General features: G+C 50.2%; 2 protein-coding genes across 3 annotated transcripts in view; both read right to left on the bottom strand.

Annotated features, from left to right (window-relative positions):
* Positions 1–512: 512 nt before the first annotated feature.
* On the bottom strand, positions 513–7438 carry O-fut1 (O-fucosyltransferase 1). 2 transcript variants are annotated; one of them, XM_037224888.1, is made up of 8 exons: positions 7389–7438; positions 6335–6497; positions 5468–5583; positions 4696–4819; positions 4085–4294; positions 2995–3164; positions 2437–2673; positions 513–1836 (listed from the first exon to the last, which is right to left on the bottom strand). In XM_037224888.1, exons 2-8 carry the CDS (start codon positions 6456–6458, stop codon positions 1615–1617), a joined length of 1203 nt encoding a protein of 400 aa, XP_037080783.1. In that variant the 5' UTR covers positions 6459–6497; positions 7389–7438; the 3' UTR covers positions 513–1614. The 2 variants fall into 2 exon arrangements, with proteins under 2 accessions (XP_037080783.1, XP_037080784.1); XM_037224889.1 differs by having other exon boundaries at positions 7371–7392.
* Positions 7439–17465: 10027 nt separating this feature from the next.
* LOC119100367 (pupal cuticle protein-like) overlaps positions 17466–21074 on the bottom strand; it is a 5932-nt gene continuing 2323 nt past the window's right edge. Inside the window, exons 2-4 of the mRNA XM_037223468.1 lie at positions 20111–20286; positions 18724–18892; positions 17466–18144 (exon numbers count right to left, since the gene is read on the bottom strand). Of these exons, the coding sequence (XP_037079363.1) occupies positions 17980–18144; positions 18724–18892; positions 20111–20286 (510 nt within the window). The 3' untranslated portion in view covers positions 17466–17979. The remainder of the gene's footprint in view (positions 18145–18723; positions 18893–20110; positions 20287–21074) is intronic.

Here is a 21074-nt window from a genome sequence, read left to right on the forward strand (position 1 = left end):
TCTCATGGGACGGCCATGGGACCATGTCCAATCACCAGCACGGCGTTTATTCGTGATCCGTCAGCGTCGACGTGCTCAGCAATTGGATTAGCCAAGAGCCCATTAATGTCCAAGGTGCCGCACTTACTTTAGCCAGATGGGGGAGACGGCGCCGACACCGGGTGTTGGCGTGAAGGTGGGCTTGACAAGCATGACGCTAAGGGCGTGTTTCGTGTGAATGGTTAATGCGCGGACAATTCGGGAGAACAACGCTACAGCGTACATATATATATATATATATATATATATATATATATATATATATATATATATATATACATATATATGTATATGAATGTGCGAACACTCCGTGGCAGCGCGCGGGAGGGATATGTTCAGGCTTTGTTTCCTATAGCGTGAACAGCTGAGCATGCTGGCGGAGCAGAGCACGAGGTGCGGAAAGACGAGTAGAGCGGGCGCGTTCTGCGAGATTTGCAGCAACGACGTGTTCACAAAAACACCAATTTCCATCCTAACATGTATTGTTCACTTGCCGACATCTTAGCTGAGTTATGCCACAATACCCGTGCTACCATAGCTGATAACTTAAGATTTCGATCACATGTAGTAATGACAAGCAATGCACAGTAGCTCAGCAGATCTTTTCGCGACGCACATCATGGCAGGCATAGGCCAGGTCAAAACCAGTAAAATGAACGACACCAAAGAGCAGAGTAAACGCACCCACGCGAGGCCATGGCGTACGGCGTGTTGAGTGGACGCCAAATGAGCTAGGCTTACAAGAACATTTCTGAGTGTCATTGTGGGGTGCTCTGAGCGCACCTCCGGCGGAAGCTGGATTTGGCAGATGACGCGCCTTTACGCTGTAAAGGAAAGCGCTAGGCGATAAAGCGCTGTAACGCGTGTCGCGTTACAGCGCCTCCAGAGCTGCGTGAGCGATTGTCTGTCTGTCTGTCTGTCTGTCTGTCTGTCTGTCTGTCTGTCTGTCTGTCTGTCTGTCTGTCTGTTTGTTTGTTTGTTTGTTTGTTTGTTTGTGTGTGTGTTTGTATGTCTGCTTCCGTGCCACATACTGATGCATCAGTAAAAAACAAAGGTCGACGTCAAGTACATAGCATAGGTGCACACGAATGACTGTCGAGGGGCCGCATGGAACGAGAAATGTGCTGCTGCTCCTGCTGTTCATTTCAGATGCCCAGCCGTTTTTAGCAGGGAAACACGAACGGCCACAACAAAGAATGAAACGTCACGAAACCACGACGCTTTAAAACGCACAGACTGCCGTCAGCGACCATCTGGAGATGTAAACAAAGTCGATCGATGCGCTACCACTGGAGATCACGTACACCGCGGCCGGGGCGAGCGGTCGCTGGAAGCCTGGGCGACACCCGGGCGTCGCTGGCATATCACAGTCGGGCACACAGCGCAGGCTGCCGAGCACCCTCACAAGCGGCCGAAAGGGCGAGACGGCACGTCCGCCACCGGCGTGTCACCGGACCGCCACCGACACGTCACCGGCGCGTCACCGGCCCGTCACCGGCACGTCAACGGCGCGTCACCGACACGTCACCGGACCGTCACCGGACCGTCACCGGACCGTCTGGTCCCCGCCGCCGTTCACAGCTCGTCGTCCGGCCGCTGGGAGCGCCGCTCCGGCTCGGGCGGGAAGGTCCAGAAGCCGGACGGCAGGCCGAGCGCGGCGCGCTCCCGTATGGCCACAGCCGTAAAGGAGGAGACGCAGTTGCCGATGAAGAAGTTGGCGCGGCCCAGCACGGCTAGGTCGGCGTGCGGGTCCGAGTCGCCGTCCGAGCCGTCCGGCTGCCCCGTCACGATCTCCAGCTGGAGACCGACACCGACGTCAGGACAGTGGCGGCAGGGCACCAGCGTCAGGACACCAGTGTCAGGACACCATTGTAAACACACAGGCGTCAGGACAGGGCGTCAGGACATCGATGTCTGGACACGGCGTCTGGAAACCGGCTCTGTAGGCGCCGAGCTCCGCAGACAACACCGAGCTACGGCGCCGGCCGAGCATTGGTAATTCAGCCCACAGAAACATCATGCTGCAAATGCAGCTGGGAGCCCACATAACATTGATTGCAAGTAGGAAAACAAATTGATGCCTTAACGGAAAACGAACGTTAAGGTTGAAATATAATACATAGGGGTACGCCTGGACATATTGTAGCGCGGTGTGAAACGAAAGAGATGCTCTCAACCGGAGCCCATGGCACGGGCCCGTAAATCATAGAGGCAAAACCGAGAAAAACAGCAAGAGAAAAGCTTTGCTTTACCGCATATCAAATCTTCACTGACGCAATTACCAGCAACACACTCCGTCCTCTGGCCGCACACCGCGCAGCATGGACTGGAGGCGGGCGGACAGGCGGGCGGGGGGGGGGGGGGGGGAGGGGCAGCGCCGCTGGACGGCGTACTCACATCAGAGTTGGCCAGGGCGCGGCGGAGCGGACCCAGCCGGTCGGGGGCGTCCGTCGCCACGTACAGCGCCACGGCCTGCACGCGCTTGACGGCCCGGCGCACCTGGCGCACGACCGTGCTCCAGGGCGGGTAGCAGAGCGCGTGCGAGAGCTTGCCGTGCTCACGCCGGTAGCCCAGACACTGAGCCGACGAGAACATGTTGCTGGCGGCGTCCCGCACGTGCTCGCACGCCTTCTCCTGCGGGGAAACGGCGATCAGGAGGGGTGCGGCGCGCGCGCAATGCAGGTAGGGTGGGCATACAGGGTGTCACTGATTACACCGGCCAATGTTCTTCACGGGAAGAACGTGGAACTACACCAGTCTCCATTGGTCCATGAGACAGCAGAGGCAGCGTTTCTACTTCCGCAAGCGACTCGTTTGTCATTTCTAAATCGGACGCAATGGCCAAGCAAGCCCACTGCGTCACATAATCTCATGCAGCACCACTGGCAAATGCGCGGACTCGTGCAGTCGTGCCCACAGCACGGGCCCGGGGAGCCGACGAAGCGGGCCACCTACCCAGTCGGAGCCGAGCCTCAGGTGGACGCCCACGTACGGTCCGACCGGCAGCCGGCTCTTGATGGCCGCGGCGCGCCGCGCCACCTTGTCCGACCACTGGAAGTGCCGCTGGAGCGCCGCGTTCTGCTCCAGCACCGGGTACGAGGCCGGCGCGCCAGCGAACGCCAACACTGCGGACGACCCGGTGTCAGCCCGCGGTCGACAGCCCACGGCGGAGCGCAATGAACAAACGTACAGCGAACAGTGCAATAGCAGTGCAGTTCGCTGCGAGCGAAATTAAAATAAAGTTCGATGCAAAACGTGTTCAGAAGTGGATAAACATGTTCCTCTTTTCAACCTTAATGCGCTAAAACGGATGCCCGCTCTTCCTGCCAGGGTGGGAGGCAGGCGACGCGATACAGCCTCAGTAGCTGAGTGCGTCGTAAAGCCCCAATGACGACGAAGGAACAACGTCTCCATCAGTACGTTATGAGCCATTTATGACACTTTTAACGAAGCCCACTAGCGGACCGCTACGTGGCTTCCCTTAGCCGGCCAGTCAGCGGTCGGCTTGGTAGCCTCTCTCACCTAGCCAGCGGTCGGCCGGGTAGCCTTTCTCACCTGGCCAGCCAGCGGTGGGCCCAGACAGCCTCCCTCACCTGACCAGCGGTCAGCCGGGTAGCCTCCCTCACCTGGCCAGCGGTCGGCCGGGTAGCCTCCCTCACTCAGCCAGTGGTGGGCCCCGACAGCCTCCCTCACCTGGCCAGCAGTCAGCCGAGTAGCATCCCTCACCTGACCAGCGGTCAGCCCGGTAGCCTCCCTCACTTGACCAGCAGTCAGCCCGGTAGCCTCCCTCACTTGACCAGCGGGCAGCCTGTGACCAGCGGTCAGCCCGGTAGCCTCCCTGACCTGGCCAGCGGTCGGCCGGGTAGCCTCCCTCACCTGGCCAGACAGCGGTCGGCAGGGTAGCCTCCCTCACCTGGCCAGCGGTCGGCCGGGTAGCCTCCCTCACCTGGCCAGCGGTCGGCCGGGTAGCCTCCCTCACCTGGCCAGCGGTCGGCCGGGTAGCATCCCTCACCTGACCAGCGGTCGGCCGGGTAGCCTCCCTCACCTGGCCAGCGGTCGGCCGGGTAGCGGTGGCGCCACCGTTCCGCCTCGCCCGGCACGTTGTGCACGTCGTAAGAGAGCGGACCATGAAGCTCGGAGCCGACGAAGTCGATCTCGTATGTGTCCCAGAAGGGGCCCGGCGGATTACCGTTCTTAGAGGCGCACGGGTCATTGGGCTTGCCGCCGAAAGACTGCCGTTTCTGGTGGCAGAACGCTGGCGGCCGGCAGCGGGTCAGACTACAGACGGAGACGAGTGGGTGGCGGTGGCGACGTCCCGCGTTAGGCGGGGAGGGGGAGGGGTAACATCGGCGAGAAGCAGGGGGCACCTGTTGATGGACCAGAACAGGAACAAAGCAGGAACGACGGATGGAGAACACTAACTGAAATAAACTTGAATTGTCCATAAAGCACAGATCTTGGTCACAAAAAACAGGACTCAATCTAATGAAATAGTAGTGCATCGACACCACACCACTTCTTTCACACATTTTTCAACATTTTGTTGTCAATCACATCACGAGATCGGATAAAACTACCCCACATGATGGTCCTGGACGCATTTCCCTCCATGCGTATTAAACGGGGCGGGTTCTTACGCAATACGAATAAACTTACAAATCCTCTTCTCTGGTGGCCAGATGGTTGGTGCAATCTCGTCCATGAACGTTTCCATGGTAATCGCAGGATGGAACCGCGCGACCGCATCAACCCGAAAGTATTCGTCAAATGGCACCTGAATCTGCAAAGGACGATACATAATTGTCAGTTGGGTCTCAAAAAGGTTAGTGAATGTGATAACAGACAGCGACTCTGAGGAGTCCGGCGCATATATCATGGTCTCTGGCACGCGTCACCAGATGGATTGTTCACAGAAGTCTGCCAAAATCCTGAGCATAAATGGTAGGAGAGAAATCATTAGGATGTAGGAATATGTCCCATTGTCAACTTCGTCCAGATTTCAAGCAATCATCCATTAGCTAGCAACCTGTTAACGACCCACTACGCACGTGCGGCGACCAGTTATGCTAAGGCGAGTCACGTTAACTTCATGAGGTAAGGAGCAAAACTGCCTTCTTTGCATCTTTGCATTTGACCATTTTATTATCAGTTCTGACTTATTGAAACCATCACTCTGTACAGGTTTGTTGGCACTTCTTTGGGAGTGTTTTGACCATTTTATTATTAGTTCTGACTTATTATCTATTTCATTCCATTTTATATTCCATATTTTTACTGTCATGAGATTACTGCCTCAACCAAAGGCTTACATCAATTTAGTTCTTCTAGAATGGAGATACACACTAGATCACCCAGGCTGCATGCTTTCAGTGTTGTATGGGATACAAAATATTGTTTGCAGACTATCAGTTCCTGTTCAGATACTCACTGACTTAGGCTGATACATACGATATTCAACCCATGGCGCCAGAACCAGCGTTCTGTTCAGGGCCTTGGCGAACCCTAAGGTGCCTAAGAAGTAGTCCATCTGATTTCCAAATCGACCTGAACAATGGTTCAAAGTTCATTACTATCTGCTCGCAGGAGAAACACATTGACATCATGATTATATATCAATCAATGGTCACATCTTGCATTTTTTGTTGTTGTTTGTTGGTGTTAAATGTTTCTGGGTTCTTCGCCAGGATTTGATGCATGGATCCACTGATGGACTGGCAATGCAGGATTGGGGTGTGGGCTAAACTAGAATTTAAAGTGACTTGACCTATCACTTGGATAAAAACTTGCTTAAACAGCAAAGCTATGCATTCCACCAGCAAAGCCATGCAAGTCTTGGGTTGGCTGATGGTGGGTATGTATGGTGGTGGGATGGTGATTAGGTGTGGTGCAACTGTGCCTCCTGCTGGTGACACCCTTTTAAACATGCTTTGTGAATGATTTTGAATCTAAATTGTACTATACTCACACAATTCTTGCAAATGAACAAAGAACAATGTAGGAGGGTGCACATAATAGCTTACAATGAAATCACCGCAGCTTCTATTTCACGAGTCCTACACATTTCATAGATGGTGCTTCCTCTTAGTTTCACTAAATGTAGGTGGAGTCACTGAACATGCTATAAGCTCCGGGGTGATGGAACACGCCTATTGCTATGCAATGAAAAATATGAGAACCATAGCATTAGTCAAAATAAATCATGAGGTTGTGTCTTATTTAGACTTAAATAACACCAATAACACTAAAATTCATAGTTCCCTTCAAGGTGTTTAAGTTGTTTGTGTCATATACTTACCCATGCATGGACAAAATAATATATAGCCATTGTCATCAATGGCTACATCCTTGGTGCTGAAGACAGTGATGAACAGGCTATTGAGAATTATCAAGCAAGTAACAGCTATGGAGCATATATCCATTGTACTTTTTCCTGTCTTCACCTTACTCTAGGCATGCCACTGTAACAGAAGTTTATTTAGGTTATCATGCTTCTTACAAACATTGACATTACATGCCTATCATGTCTAAGCAAAACATAGACAATATGACATTACCATAATTACATCATAAGCATAAAAGTATAAGTACTCATGGTAGAGTTGCCAGCAATATTGATACACAATTCATTGTTTGGCTCCAGAATAAGCATACAAAATGTGCAAATTCAGAAACTGAGACTAAGCCTTTCAAAATTTGAAGAACATACCCCATATCACAGGCACCAAAAGGTTCAAGCCTTCAACCCAGACTACAAAAGATATCACTGAACATGCATCACCCAACAGCAACATCATACCAATAGTTAAGGGGTTGTGCTTTGCAAATCTAAGCACCTTTAGTTAGGAACAGATGTGAATTGGTGAAATTTCAAGCTGTAACTGTGTATCATCTGGATGAGCATCAAACACTCAACACACATAAGCTGGTCAAGCTTTTCCTTCCTCTAAAATAACTCTTAAGTGGAAGTGGTCTCAGAGGCCTCACAACAAGAACTGCTTGGCACAGCCCCCATCCCAATGATCACAACATAAGATATAGCATTTATCTTGACACAATATAGGTCAAGCAGCAAACGGCAGGAACTTGATCTCATGCGGTAGATGCAAGCATTGCTTTGTGGGAAGTCCTGGAAAGAAAGGCGTAAATCGCTGTCTGCCTTGGTAACCATTTCCTTCAAACTTCCATGCGTTTTATGCTTGCGATGACGGTACCGCGTTTGTTGGCGCGGCAAACACAAAACACATCCCCGTCATGGTTCAAACTGGTTCAAACAATGACAGGCTGATATAGTTTTAGCCATGGTTTCACTTTATATGGACAAAAGCACGCACAAAGCCCTATCCTCCTACCGGTAACGAGACCCAATAATCGCTAGCCGGCCTGACTGGGCCTGGCACCGGCAACGCGCGCTGTGCAAATATCTTGTAACACGTGCGCTAAAACCGTTGCTGGGGAATTGTCGCGAAACCACGATTTCGCTGCCGGCTCTGCAGCTGTGATGAGTCTCGGAACCCGGGCACATTGATTTCCGTCAACCACTAGCTTTTTTACTTCAAGAGTACAATTTATATCTGTGTGTGCAACTCCGGCGATCTCAAGCAACGACGATAACCTTTGACACTGTAGCCTTCGTATGACCTTGAAACGGGCCATCACCAGCAGCGGCGCCACCAATGTTTGATGGGGGACTAGGTCGAGGTCGCAAAGACAACCTGAATAAAAAGAAACGGACAAGAAATCTTACGTTTCAAAACTGGTATTCCCGTGAATGGTCATTGTTACGCAAATTTGTCGTGTGTCTTGAGTTATACCATCGCAAGGCATTGGGGTGCGAGTACCAGGAATGGGGTCAGGGGCTGAGACAACTTTCTGAAAATTCAACATCGAACCTTCAGATGTTGACGGCAAAGAAATCATCCAAATGATTATCATCCCTCGCCAATCCCAGCGTGGCTGGACGTCCGTCGCTCCGTGCCAGCGGAAAAAAAAAACATCAAGGTGCCGTGGCTTCCCCACAGCACAGTGCATTGATCACCTAGACCGGTTGGCTATGTAGGCAACAGCATATAAACATGTGTGTGTAGTAGGAAAATAATTGCAGGGTGATATTTCATGCATTTTCACCCCGCAACTACACTATGGGTTGAACCCCATATTCCAGAGGTGTTTTGTTTGTTTATATAAAAAAATAGCACAAAGGAAGAAGCTTCCTAACGACCCGATTCTTGAGAACCACAACGTTGACATACTTCTCCCAGGTCTGCACCACCACCATAAGTGGTGCGGTCTTAAGCGCTGCCAAACCTTCTTCGATTTCTTGCGTTTAGACTGGTAACAGTACCAAAGCGTGAACTTGTAGTATCGTGGCATAGCGGATGCCCAGCGACATCTGTGATGCAGTTGGGCAACCAACGAGTCGCGGTGGCGCTACGAGCGCCATATTGTTACGAAGAGTCTGGCGCGTGGCTCGACGGGGCACACGTTTGTTTTGACCTCGGCCAATACAGAGACAGCGTTCGAGTACGAAATCTGCGCATGTTGAAGCGGCGATCACGATGTAACAGAACTGGATCGAACTGACCCAGGTGGAGGCGAACACGTGACACACTGCTGCTGCGTTGATCGTCCCCTGCGTTACCATCGCTCAAAGCAAGTTTTCAAGTCCCCGCCGCACGCTGTGATCGCGTTCAGGTGGGGCTGAACTGGCGAGCTGGGTTAAGAAGATGATCGAGTTTGACGATTTCAGGAACGGTTTCCGCGCGCCGTGACTCACATTGCAAAGAACAGACAGGGGGAGAGCGCAAGTATAGCAACTAGGGGACTGCGTTTGTCCCATTGACAGGTGGGGAGGGCGATTACCCTTGCATCTCTGGTAGCGCTGCCCCTCGGCGTCTCCGTAGGGTTAGTACGCACAGGTTCTGCCCGGCCTGGAATAAGAATGCAATGAGCATATGAGCTTGAAAAAAAATGAAGAAGTGAATGGGACTGGGTCTCTTCCAGTAGCATAAGTGACATGTTGCAATGCAATGGCCTTAACGCAAAGCACGGTTTAAGCATGTAAGCATGAATAATACTGATTGAAAACCCGTGCCCGTCTGGTGGAGGATATTTATAACCATTCAAAGCTTTTTCAAACGCACCGTTAAAATGAGCATGGAATGCCCATGCAATCTCTAATGCCATTTTCTCATGACCGTGGTCGAAATCTACCTCGCGGGGGCCAGGTGTGAAAAAGTCAAAAGGTATACAGCGTATTACGAATGTGTCTGCTTGACAATGATGCACTGAATACGGGCCCAGTTACTCAGCGGCACGCTCTGAAGCTGGATCTTGTCATCCCGCCCAGCCACAGCCGGAATAATTATTGAGAGCCTTTCCACTGCAGGTTATAAGGCCATAGATGTTTAAAGGTTAAACAAAACCAGTGAATGTACATGAAACACACAGCAAGACACTTCTGCAATATTCACCGAACCTATCTATTCCTAAACAAGTCATGAGAGTCTAACTTTTAGACTTTAACCTCAGGCTAACCTCGTCCAGTACAACGACCTGCTTTGAACTTCGAAATTTCCTTGGGTAAAAAACAGATGGTATTCGAAAAACCACATGCGATGTCGCTCCGCCCGGCCGTTTCGTTTTTTCTTTCGCCCGAAAACATTTAGAGGAAGGATTTCTGTACCCCCGCCGTCGTCGTCGTCATTAGGGCTTTACGACGCACTCGCCTGCCGCGGCTGTATGGTTTCGCCTGCCTCTCACGCTGGCAGGAAGGGCGGGCACCGCGGTGGCGTCACCCAGGCCGAGCCTGGCTGACACCTTGTCTTCATTTCAAAACGTAACTTCATCACACTAAAGTTGCTTACAAGACACTTGTTCAAAGATATGATGAAATTAATTTGAAATATACTTTAAACAACAAAATTCGTCAAAATTGTCACACAAATTGTGGTTCCTGGAGCACGAGAATGGGTAAATTGAATAGCATATACTAGCGCTGTCTTGCGTTTCAGGGCTTCTCGCAAAACAGGACGGTGAAAGTGGTCATAGTACGCGATGGTCATTGATGGAGGGCGTACAAAAATAGCAGTGGTAGGGGAGAGAAAGGGAACTGTATCAGTTTTGCTTGGAGCTCCATACTCCTATATATACTCCTACTCCTACTCCTATATATACTCCTATACTCCTAACTTCTAAGGATGGGACTAAGATTATTGTTCCTGCAGACAGCTATTACCTACAGGTCCATATGAAGCGCTTGCGAAATTACAAATATTTGCCCTTCTGATTAGTCCATGTTTGTATTGCGGCTACTGCTTCCTCTGTGGTGGCTGCTCAAGAGAGAATTATGGATCTACATAGAAAGTATAAATGCCGATTTGCTGTTAACGTGACAATAAGCTATGATGACTATTTCAGTCGATCATTGAAACTAAATCAGTAAATAAGATATTGTCGGTGTGCTGCATCAACGACATAGCATGACCCATACACAGCTGATAAACATGTACCACGCGACATCTTGGAAGAAAGCTCGCTCCACCTTGAAACACTTGGCTAGCAGGTGCCAAACCTTTTACAGCATGTACTTCACATGTATTTTCCCCCAAAACTCAGCGTAGCATTCGGATTGGTCTAGTTACACCGTAAGCCCTTAAACACACATTTACACTTAAGTTCTCAACGATGCGCATAAGGCAGATTCGTCACGCTCACTCCAAGACGCGTACGCGTGTGCGGCCGGAAGTACACTGGAAGTGGGAGTGAATTCGAGTGCGTCAGCGGAGTGACTGAAGATTGCCGTTCGTCATCAGATTTGGAATTAATCGCTTCGATACTGCTTTGGCATGATACAGCACACCCTACTCTCTCCTTTCTAGGGAATTAAGCATACTGCACTGTAGCACGCGTACCACATGTCAATATGAGACTTCACTCTCCCTTCAAAAATTGCCTTTATTCGTAGGCTGCAAGCACGTGATGATCCAGTCACCTCCAAATCCAACTTTGAAACTCAGGAACGAAAGGCGATGAATGTGTTCGGCCAGTAGGCTGATGGGGGAATATCGCCGAGCGGCCATTTGAAGTCCTAGTGGCATCGAGTCCTAATAACCGTCGTGCTGGGACGTTCAACACGCTACAAAAATGTCTAATGGTTTTCAGGACGCTTGTTTTCCATGCGTTTTATGCCCTCGTGTGCAACTTGGAGACTGTTCCATGTGACCCTGCTTACAAATATTTGCTGTGGTACAAGATCTCAATACAATAAATAGCGGCACCAAGGGTTAATAGATGCGAATGTATGCCCGCCGAAGAGCTACACCACGCCGCCTCCGTAAGTCTTTTTTTATTCGATGGCTTGAATGCCGATCAACCATATCGTTGCAAAGTAGCTGGTATGCAACGCGCGTGGCGCTGGAAAACTTTGATGACGGCTGACCGATTTGCGCTATGCTTTCGTGACTGCCGTTCTCTGCTCACTGCGGTGGTTCCGCCATCCCGTCCAATAGTTCCGCAGCGTAGTACTAATATTTTCTTTCTTGTGAGTGAGTGAGCGTCCCCTGGTGAGGCCCTGTCCGAGCGCCGAGCATATACCCGTATAGCGAGACCTGTGAGTGCTAAGCTTCGGCGAAGGACTTCAGTTCCATGTGGCTTTGTCCGACCACAACCTTCTCTTCTTGATGATAATAGCCCTGAAATGGCCTGTACTGTCGAGAGGGCTCTAATACAAACCAAACTAAAAACTTTGAGATTGAGCCCAGCTTTGCGCTTGAGATTCACTCTTTGGGCCCATTGCTTCATCCTGAATCTTTGAATGTTCTTCTTGGGACAAGCGAACTGCGGTCGTTGGCCACGGCCCATCCCGCGTTGCTCTGGCGGGTGCCCCACTGGAGCGGCCACCCGATCAGTTCGCAAACTGTTCATGAACGCAATTACCCCTCGGTTCGGTCCAACAGTGGGCAGTGATCCAGCTGTCCGATCCAAATCCAGCTTTCCGCTGAGTCTCTATCCAACGCTTGACCTCCAGTTCAACGCGCCAAGTTGGGAACACGCCATCCTGGACTGTGTGGCCCTTCCCGCAGCCTGCGCACTTAATGGTCTCTCTGTACACTCCTGAGTCAGCCGGGGACCTGCACAGCGACCGTAGCGGACTGGTCGCCTGCAAAATCGGGCATAGTAACCCTGACATCTGCTGCACCGCAGAATATACGGCACGAAGGGTCTTACCTCCAGTCTCTGGTACAGCAGTGCCACCTGCTCAGGGCGGCTCGGCCCAGCGAAAGTCCAGCAGGGCCCGTTTGAGTGGCGGCCCCTTGGTGGGAGCCGGCGAACGGCAGACACTCCGTGAGATGTCAGTGTCCGCCAGCTCTCTATCTGGCTCGTCCAATGCGCGAGGAGCACACACCAGCCCATGGAGCTTGAGTCCCGGCCAAAGTAAAACGGACTGCGATGTCTATCCGTCCCAGACCGGACGGAAAGGACCGTGAGGACTACCGCTTCCAGGAAACGCTGGACTTTGGTGTTGGAGCGGGTCCAGACCTTTATGTCTCCCCGAGGGGAGCTTGAATGCAAGGTGAACTTCTCTTCGGGAGCAAGAAGTTCAAAAGATCACGGAGGTTTAACTGCCGCATTTCGAGCAATTAATACCCGGAAGCAAGCTAGAAAAACACCTCAAACAAGACAAGACCTCGATAAGAGCATACACTAGAGCGAAGAAGGACAGAATTGTCAACATATAGCAAACAAGGAATTATTTACAGACCCGGAAAAGAGTTATGTGGGGTGGAGTTGTCTAGGCACAAACTGCTTTTAGATCAATGCACCATTTACCCCTTTTGTTTTATGTGACGGCTTGCCACTGGTTGCCCGTTATGTGCCTTCGTGACCAAGCTCTGTCGACGTTTTGCATGAATCGGCTCAGCTCTCTGCTTGGAGAGACTCTCACCATCTGCCAACGGTCACCAAGGTATGGCTGCAGAGTCCCCTGTGGTGGACACCATACCAATGGATCTTCATCACGGGAGTGTCATGGTCGACAACCTGACGGTGAAACCGTCAAAGGAATGATTAACACGCGCTCCGGGTGGCCGGTTGAATATCTTCGCTCGGGTAGGGAGGGAAGGGGGGGGGGGGCAATTAGACCGCTGAGAAGAGAGCTAGAGACACCAAAAGTTATCGGGTGTGTTGGCCTTTACATGAAATTCACTTGCATCAATATTTGAGGCTTCTAGGGTATGTTCCTCGTGTCAAATTAGGCCACTCCAGATTGGTGTTCAAGGTGACCCCAGGCTTTCTTTTTTTACATACCTGTTCTAAGCAAAAGGTCACTGCTGCTCATTTAAGGTCAGCGACCTTTTTTTACTTTTGGAAGGTTATGGTGGCCAAACCCATACAAGACTGCTTTGATTTTTTGCATTTGAATAAGCGTCAAGGATACGGCAGGCGCTATGCTCTCCGAAACAAAATGCTGATTTGTGTCAATTTAGGCTAGCGACCTAATCTGACCTTTAGAAAGCCCATTAAAGATGTATGATGCGGCTCCTGTAGTTTGGCTTTTTGTTCCTGCTCAGCTCCCCCCCCCCTGCCCCCACCACTTCTTACCTTTTATTGTGCACCCCTTGACTTACGTCGCAACTGCAGGGAAAATGTTACAACAACAAAGCTGATGAAAGAGTTTAAAATCACATGAAGCCGAATTCGTACCGACTACCCTAACATTGCTCGAAAGCGAAGGGTAATCCGAAACAGGCCGCTACATATGGCACAACGTAGTAGCCACTCCAAATAAAATATGATATCAAATGACACAAAGCCGAAGCCGAACCCGAAACCATCACAGAAAAAACGCTGCTTCGCAAAGCCGAAGACGTAGCCGGCTTCGCCCCGATGCACAGCCAGACACACCGTGGCATCCAAATCCCATTGCAAATGCTGATCGTCACTGAGTGGTCGCGAGTGACGCTAAACGTCGTATAGCTACCACCGACGAAATATTCCCGGTTGCCATGGAAATTTGCCAAACTTATTTATGGTGAAAAGAAATTCCAAGTCAACATAAGAACTTAGGCAGTTGCTCGAAACGCAAGTATGAAAAATTATGCAAGGTTTGAGACTGTGGAGAAACTTGGCATGATATAGACGTTGGCTACAGCAGCTTTTTGTTGCATTAGTTGTAGAACTCAATATAGGGAATGGTTTTATCCAGCCTCTGTGAAAACATCACACCTTAAGTGCAGGAGTCACGGAAGAGGCCGGCGCCGCACCGCGCATTCCGTGGGATTTAAGGATGCTCAGTGCGCCCGACTGGCTACGGACCTGGATTGAACCATTGTAATTCGGGTCATTTCACTAGCGTCATGGTCTGGAAAGTGGTCACGCAGGACCACCAGATTAGGAATGGTCTGGAAAGTGGTCACGCAGGACCACCAGATTAGGAATGGTCTGGAAAGTGGTCACGCAGGACCACCAGATTAGGGATGACGTATTTGGCGGACAGGAAGCTCAATAAGCGACCACCGAACCGTCCACCAGAAGCGACTGCGCCTCACTGCCACCTAGTGTCGGCCCCTCCCCGGTGGAGGCACACTGGGTGGCGAGCTGGACGTGGAGGCTTTTGTGGCCGCTGGTGTCAGCCATTTTGTACCAGTGGTGGCACCTACAATAGCTGTTAGATTATCACCACACCTGATTACGTAAAGCAGTTAAGCAACACTCGCAACCATCCGAGCATGCGACGAATAGGATCCGTCACATTCGTAACCCTCCGAGCATGTGACGAATAGGATCCGTCACATTCGTAACCCTCCGAGCATGTGACGAATAGGATCCGTCACATTCGTAACCCTCCGAGCATGTGACGAATAGGATCCGTCACATTCGCAACCCTCCGAGCATGTGACGAATAGGATCCGTCACATTCGTAACCCTCCGAGCATGTGACGAATAGGATCCGTCACATTCGCAACCCTCCGAGCATGTGACGAATAGGATCCGTCACATTCGTAACCCTCCGAGCATGTGACGAATAGGATCCGCCATATTCGCAACCCTCCGAGCATGTGACGAATAGGATCCGTCACATTCGTAACCCTCCGAGCATGTGACGAATAGGATCATTCTTAATAAAAGACGGAACACTGGCATATGTTTTTGCACACGCGCACACGCACGCGCACACGCACTCACACGCGCACGCATACGCACACGCACACGCGCACGCACATGATACGCAGACGCACACGCACACTTGCACGCGCGCACACGCGTACCGGCGCATTCGTGTATCCGCGTACCCGCGCACGCGCATGGAAACATTTCCAACGCTGGCATATCATTCAAAGTCACTTGGCCACAATGACATCTATGGACAGAATTCGTCATTTATGGATGAAGACTAATTCGCATGACGCAGACAGTGTCCTTCGAGTCAGAGCTGACGCAGTTAATCCTTTCCACATTCTTTAAGCCCGAAACCAGGCCCGTGCTACGATTTTTTTCTGCGGATTTTCCATGTTTCAAAAAATGGAGAGACAGAGGTGCGGATCGCCTTTCGCCTTCCTTCTCCAAAATACATCATGCGTCAGGGCATCCCCGGAAAAGTCCGGAAAAGTCCGTAGCCCACCTGATATGGATCGGGTGAGAGTTTTCAAAACTTTTAGCTTCCTTTTTCAGCCTCAGAAACACCCGTCAAATAAATTTGGGTCATATAAGGTCAAACAACGACCAAGTCAATTCTAGGTTGGTGTTCAAAGTGTCTCAGGTCCCTTCATGCTACCGCTTTGAACCGGATCTAAGCAAAGGTCGCTGATGCTGTTTTAGGTCGGTGACCTTGTTTGACTTTTCAAAAGTCAGGTAGAGGTATACAAAAATACTAGGAGATACTTTGTGTTCTTAACTTTGAAATGCGTAAAGAGCTACACTAGATGGTATGTTTATAAAACACAAAAGCTTTTGTGAAATTTTTAGGTCAGTGACCTGCGTTAACTTTTAAGAAATCCATGGAGGATATCTGCTACGGTCCCTGAAATCAAGAAATTCAAAATGAGCATCAGGAACTGCCCCATAAGCAGCTCTTCTGTATGAAGAAGGTTGATTTTGACCATGGTCTGTAATTGTCTAAGAAACTATATCAGAGATATTTGGTTTCGTATAGCACTCCGTTATGGCATCAAATTGAACGATTCCCTAGAAATCGTTTTCGCCGACAGCAACGCTCTGGCTTTAACGTGCCATAGGTTAGAGACCTCGCGGGTTACATGTTATCTTTCGACACCAAAAGATCTACTATTAAATTGCTTGCAGGTACGCAAAGTTTGATGCAGCTACGCCGTGCCTCATGAAAATTTTTCCCAAAACACTTTCGGGGACAAATTCATCTCCATCAAGCACGTGCTAAGTCATCTTTTTTTACGCCTGAGGTTCTCTTTCAGGTCTTTGGGGGTCTTGAAATGGCCAAGAGATGCATTTTCTGGTATAAAGCTACATCATCAATCCTCAGAGGAATTTAATCAGGCCTGACGGTGCTCTGCTTAAGGAATGCAATTGAAAGCAAAATATCAGTACTGTTCCGCTCGCAGGTTTATCAGTATTTCGAAGGCTCTGTGTGTCTGATGGTCTCTGGTAAATTACACAACCTTCATTTCAGTGGGTTCCCTCTGGTTTCTGATGCAGCCTTCTAAGACCGCAGCAACTCATGGCTTAAAGAACAAAAAAGGTGTCATTATACTCTAAGGATCTTATTTCATCACAAATGTAATTTTAGTGATCTCAGGTCATCATGGTGACCTTCATTCGAGTATGTGGCTGTGAGATGGGAAACCATAACAGCGGTCTCCGATTTCAGAGTCCTTGTGGTTCGAATTCGAGACAAGAATTCCGACCGCAGCTTCTGATCGGCCGTTGCCACCAATCACCTGATCGGCCGTTGCCAGTTTGACTCCCGCCATCGTTGCCGTTATTCTAGTGAGTAGCCATGTGATGGCCCTGCAGCTGTCATTGATCTAGGAATTCATTGTCAGCATTGTGATTCTTGTAGTGATGACATCTTCACATGTCTCCGGTCGCCGACCGTTTTAGCGCTCTGACGGTTTCTGGGCATTTGCTCCCATGTCTGCTCCGTGTGCTTCGCAGTATCTCTGATGAGACTGGGGACGCTTTATTGGTTCTTTTTCCAGAAGCACACAATCATCGGGCTGTGGCAAGCCGAGCAGAAGGCTGTGCATTTCGTTTTTATCCCACTTCTGGTTGGGCAGATGTGTACTAAAAACTGCCGACGAAACGGTTTTTAAACAGTGAAACACACGATTAAACCATGCCGCTATCTACTGATCACACATTTTACGCGACAACACAACAGACGTGTTTCATAACGACTTCTGAGGCATTAGTACAATACAAGAAGATACAACGATGCAAAACGAGAACACAGTATGATATAAAACGAGAACACACAACAGTACAAAAGCGTTGTAATCATTTACACGCGGGAACGCTTCACATATTTGGGTGCAGCTGATCCCTGCTATGCCTTGCGTTGCGCCACATTGACTTTCATCCTCATGAAGCAGTCTGATGCACCTACCACATATGAACTAAACAGGCTGCAGGGCAATAACTCATTGTCCCTGCTAAAAGAGTATCTGTACGTCGGTAGGACGGCTGGGGGGCTGGTAAGATGAGTGGAAAGGAAAAATGCTTCGAAAATAGTGGCCCGATTCCGGTCGGACAAAATTTTGACTATAACCTGTGTCCTTTGGCCGACAAAATTTTCAACTGGACTTCAGCTATTTTGTGCTCCTGGACATGGCAATGACTAAACCACACGTGATGCTGGCTTCACGTCTCCACCGACATGCCGCCCCCCATTACGTTATCATGCTTGCCTACATATACATGCGCGTAAGCGGACAGGTTGTGAGCGGCGCGGCAGGCAGGAGCAGCACTTCAGAAAGTGGAGCCTGGGATGATGGCCGATGGTATGAGCTCCTCGGAGATGATGTCCCCCTTCTCATCGTGCTCCTGCTGGACGGACTGCAGCAGCTTGTAGTCCGTGATCGCATCGGGAAGCTCGGCGACTGGATGCCAGTGGGTGGAGACCAGGTGCACGCCCTGCGGATGGTGAGCAGAAGTCGCAGATGAAGCGAAACACCGCGGACGAGTACGGCCGCAGCAAGGCCGCTCGCGCGGCAGCGGGACAACGTGTTCGAAAACTGACCCGTCCAACCGCTCTGGGTGCGATTGTTGCAGCTTGTCTGATCACCAGAAAGCATTCAAAAATGCATCCTAGTAAACGACAAAGGCATATAATATTGAGGTTTGCACAGCGTTACTGAAGGGCATCGTATACATAAAATAATTGATAGTTTAAGCTGAATGCCTAGCATTCCCTACAACACTCAAGGGGTAAACCATCTCAGAAGTATGTATGTATGCTTGCACGAACCGCAAAAGGTGTGAGGAATTGTTAATTTGCTTCAAGAAACAACTCAACAAGACCGCCACCTCACCGTACAAATTCGGAAATCAATTCGAGATCTCCTGACGCTGGATAGTATCAGCCCGGCGTCCACAGACAGCCATGGAATAGCACAAGCCACCTCAAAACAAGTGAGCTGGCAGCCATGTCTGAGCGAGCAGCAGACGCTGACCGCTGGCACGCGACCAGCGCCGCGCCGCGTGCAGCCTCACCCTCGGCTGGTAGCCGTTCTCATCGGCGTGGAACAGGATCTCGATGCGGGTGCCCTCGGGCGTGTTCCACTGGACGCGGCCCTCGGTGGTCATCACGCCCGTGTTGTTGGAGGGCCCGTTGAAGACCTTGCCCACCTCCTCTCGCGATATGCCGTTCGTGGTGTCGAACCTGCCGGCATGGCGCGAGACGCTGAGGCGTGACAAAGCACGTAGACATTACTTACGAAAAGGAAGATAACGCAGCTAGTGTGTGATACCCAGACCCGGGGCGGCCGTGCCGCAGCACTGCGCGGCACTAAAGCCCTCCGCATTCCGGTCTGGTGGGACGGCGCAGGCAAACTTATCCGTTGAGCCAGACGGCGAGACTTGGGTGTTGGGTTCAGCGTACACGCGACAAGCTATGCTTAGCAGGTAATCTGAACCTAAGGTCACAATGCAAACCATGCGAAATAATTTTTAAAATGGTGTGCAGCGCAATGGGAAACAGCAGTGATATACCCGCCATATCTATTATGCCGAGGGCCACCCATAGCCTAGCAGTGGATATAGTGGGCCCGCATCGGTTTTTAACGTTGTATAACCTATATGCACATATATCTATCTATGTATCCTTATTTGTGCATATGTATATAGCTATATAGATAACTAGATATTGTATATATATATATATATATATATATATGTATGTATACACTTCACGTTATATAACCTACACAAATGAAATAATTATAGCATGTGGTGCGTGAGCCGACTGAGTTACAGGCTCGGTGCACACTTGAACAGCTGGCGCGATAATGAGTCCCGTCTCATGAGTTAATTTTCTTAACGGTGGGTCGGGCACGGTTCCACGTTCCCTCTCGCTGTCCCCGGGTTCCACCTGCTTGAGTAATAATGCTCCAGTCGCAATAACGCCCTTGCACGGCAGCCATATTACACCTGTGCCAATGCAACGCCACCGTGATCCACCAATACAAGCCGGCACGTATACTCGTCAAACGCACATCATCTGCGTTGTATACATCTGGCATGTCTATACTTGGGTGATTCGGTCAAAATGAGAGATTCGGTAAGTGATAGATAACATGCACCAAAACCTGATATTGAGGGCGATCATCTTTTACATGTTGTTTTCGTTTTGTCTTTGTTCCATATTAGGAGAGCTTGACCGCGCAAATGAGAACGCAAATGGGCTTTGAGAGTTCAGTCTTTCTGTGCAAAGTCGTAGATCTAACGTTTATCTTCTGGATGAGGATGCAGACGTATCCTCATAAAATGATGATATCTCTTACATTGCGACGCATCCACAAGTCAACTTTCTCCACCCTCCCCCTTTTGCCAAGATAATATTTTGGGGGGGGGGAGGGCTGCAGCCGTCGATCTCACTCACTCAAATCTGTAGCCATCCTGGAAGTTCTCGCTGGTGTACGTCACTATCCTGGCGTCCCTCTCCGACTTGTCGCTGCTGCTCGAAGCAGGTAACTCATTCTGGCTCTGCGGGGACCGCTTCACCAGCCTCGGTGCCGCCAGCGTGACGGCCACCAGGCACAGGCCGATGCTCACGATCTGTCGACACACGCGATCATCAGAAAAAAACGTATGCGGTTATTTACCTGGCATGAGGCATCACTGACCCATCGACATGATGTCAATATCATGTTTGGGGCGAGGTGCCGGTCGGTTTCACATCACAGACAACAGGTAGTACGTGGAATTCGCAGATAAAACGGAGTTTATGTTAGACAAGTGCCGTAAGGTCACAGTGAGGCTAATGACGGCTTATTTTCCCCCTTACATGTAAATGGCGACGGTTGGATGAGCCGTGCATGTGCGTTTCCTGGGAGCCCCAGACAAAACTGCGAGAAAAAAAAACTGCGGAACTGATGGTTCAGGCGGAATGCACGACTGCGTCTGAGTTACGATGCATTTTGTTCAGTGTGAGGGACTAATGTGGAACGTGCCTAACATCGGCACGCAATTGTTGCGAGTCACTTTTGAATCTCCTCTTATGTTGTGTAAATAAACAGATAGAAAATTATCGGTAAGATATCATCATCAGTCCTACATTATTGTTATCCAGGTAATGGAACATGGCGCTTGCATTGTTGTTAGAACACTGCGGATGTGTGGCGAAATTGCCATGGAATATGGTTGTTAGTTATCTACTTCAGTCCAGCGCATCCCCGTCAATATAAGACGTCGAGCATAGCTGTGCCCCAACACGCCGACGTCCACGCAAATATCGCAGTCACACCACCGGACATCACCCGGCGCAGGAGTGACCCACGCGCTCACCCGCAGCGCCGGACCTCACCCGGCGCAGGGGTGACTCACGCGCTCACCCGCACGCGGAC

The sequence above is a fragment of the Pollicipes pollicipes genome, unplaced genomic scaffold (genome assembly GCF_011947565.3).
Source record: "Pollicipes pollicipes isolate AB1234 unplaced genomic scaffold, Ppol_2.1 Scaffold_4881;HRSCAF=5763_pilon_pilon_pilon, whole genome shotgun sequence".
In the NCBI taxonomy this organism is placed as follows: domain Eukaryota; kingdom Metazoa; phylum Arthropoda; class Thecostraca; order Pollicipedomorpha; family Pollicipedidae; genus Pollicipes; species Pollicipes pollicipes.

Bases quoted from the DNA above. Each gene is read 5' to 3' on its own strand.
- O-fut1 (XM_037224888.1), bottom strand. From the start codon at position 6,458: ATGGATATATGCTCCATAGCTGTTACTTGCTTGATAATTCTCAATAGC. The intron at 3,165-4,084 runs GTGAGGGAGGCT...GGTCGTCCGCAG, and splicing joins CCCGGCCGACCGCTGGCCAG to TGTTGGCGTTCGCTGGCGCG. The intron at 1,837-2,436 runs GTGAGTACGCCG...GTCGGTCTCCAG, and splicing joins GCGCCCTGGCCAACTCTGAT to CTGGAGATCGTGACGGGGCA.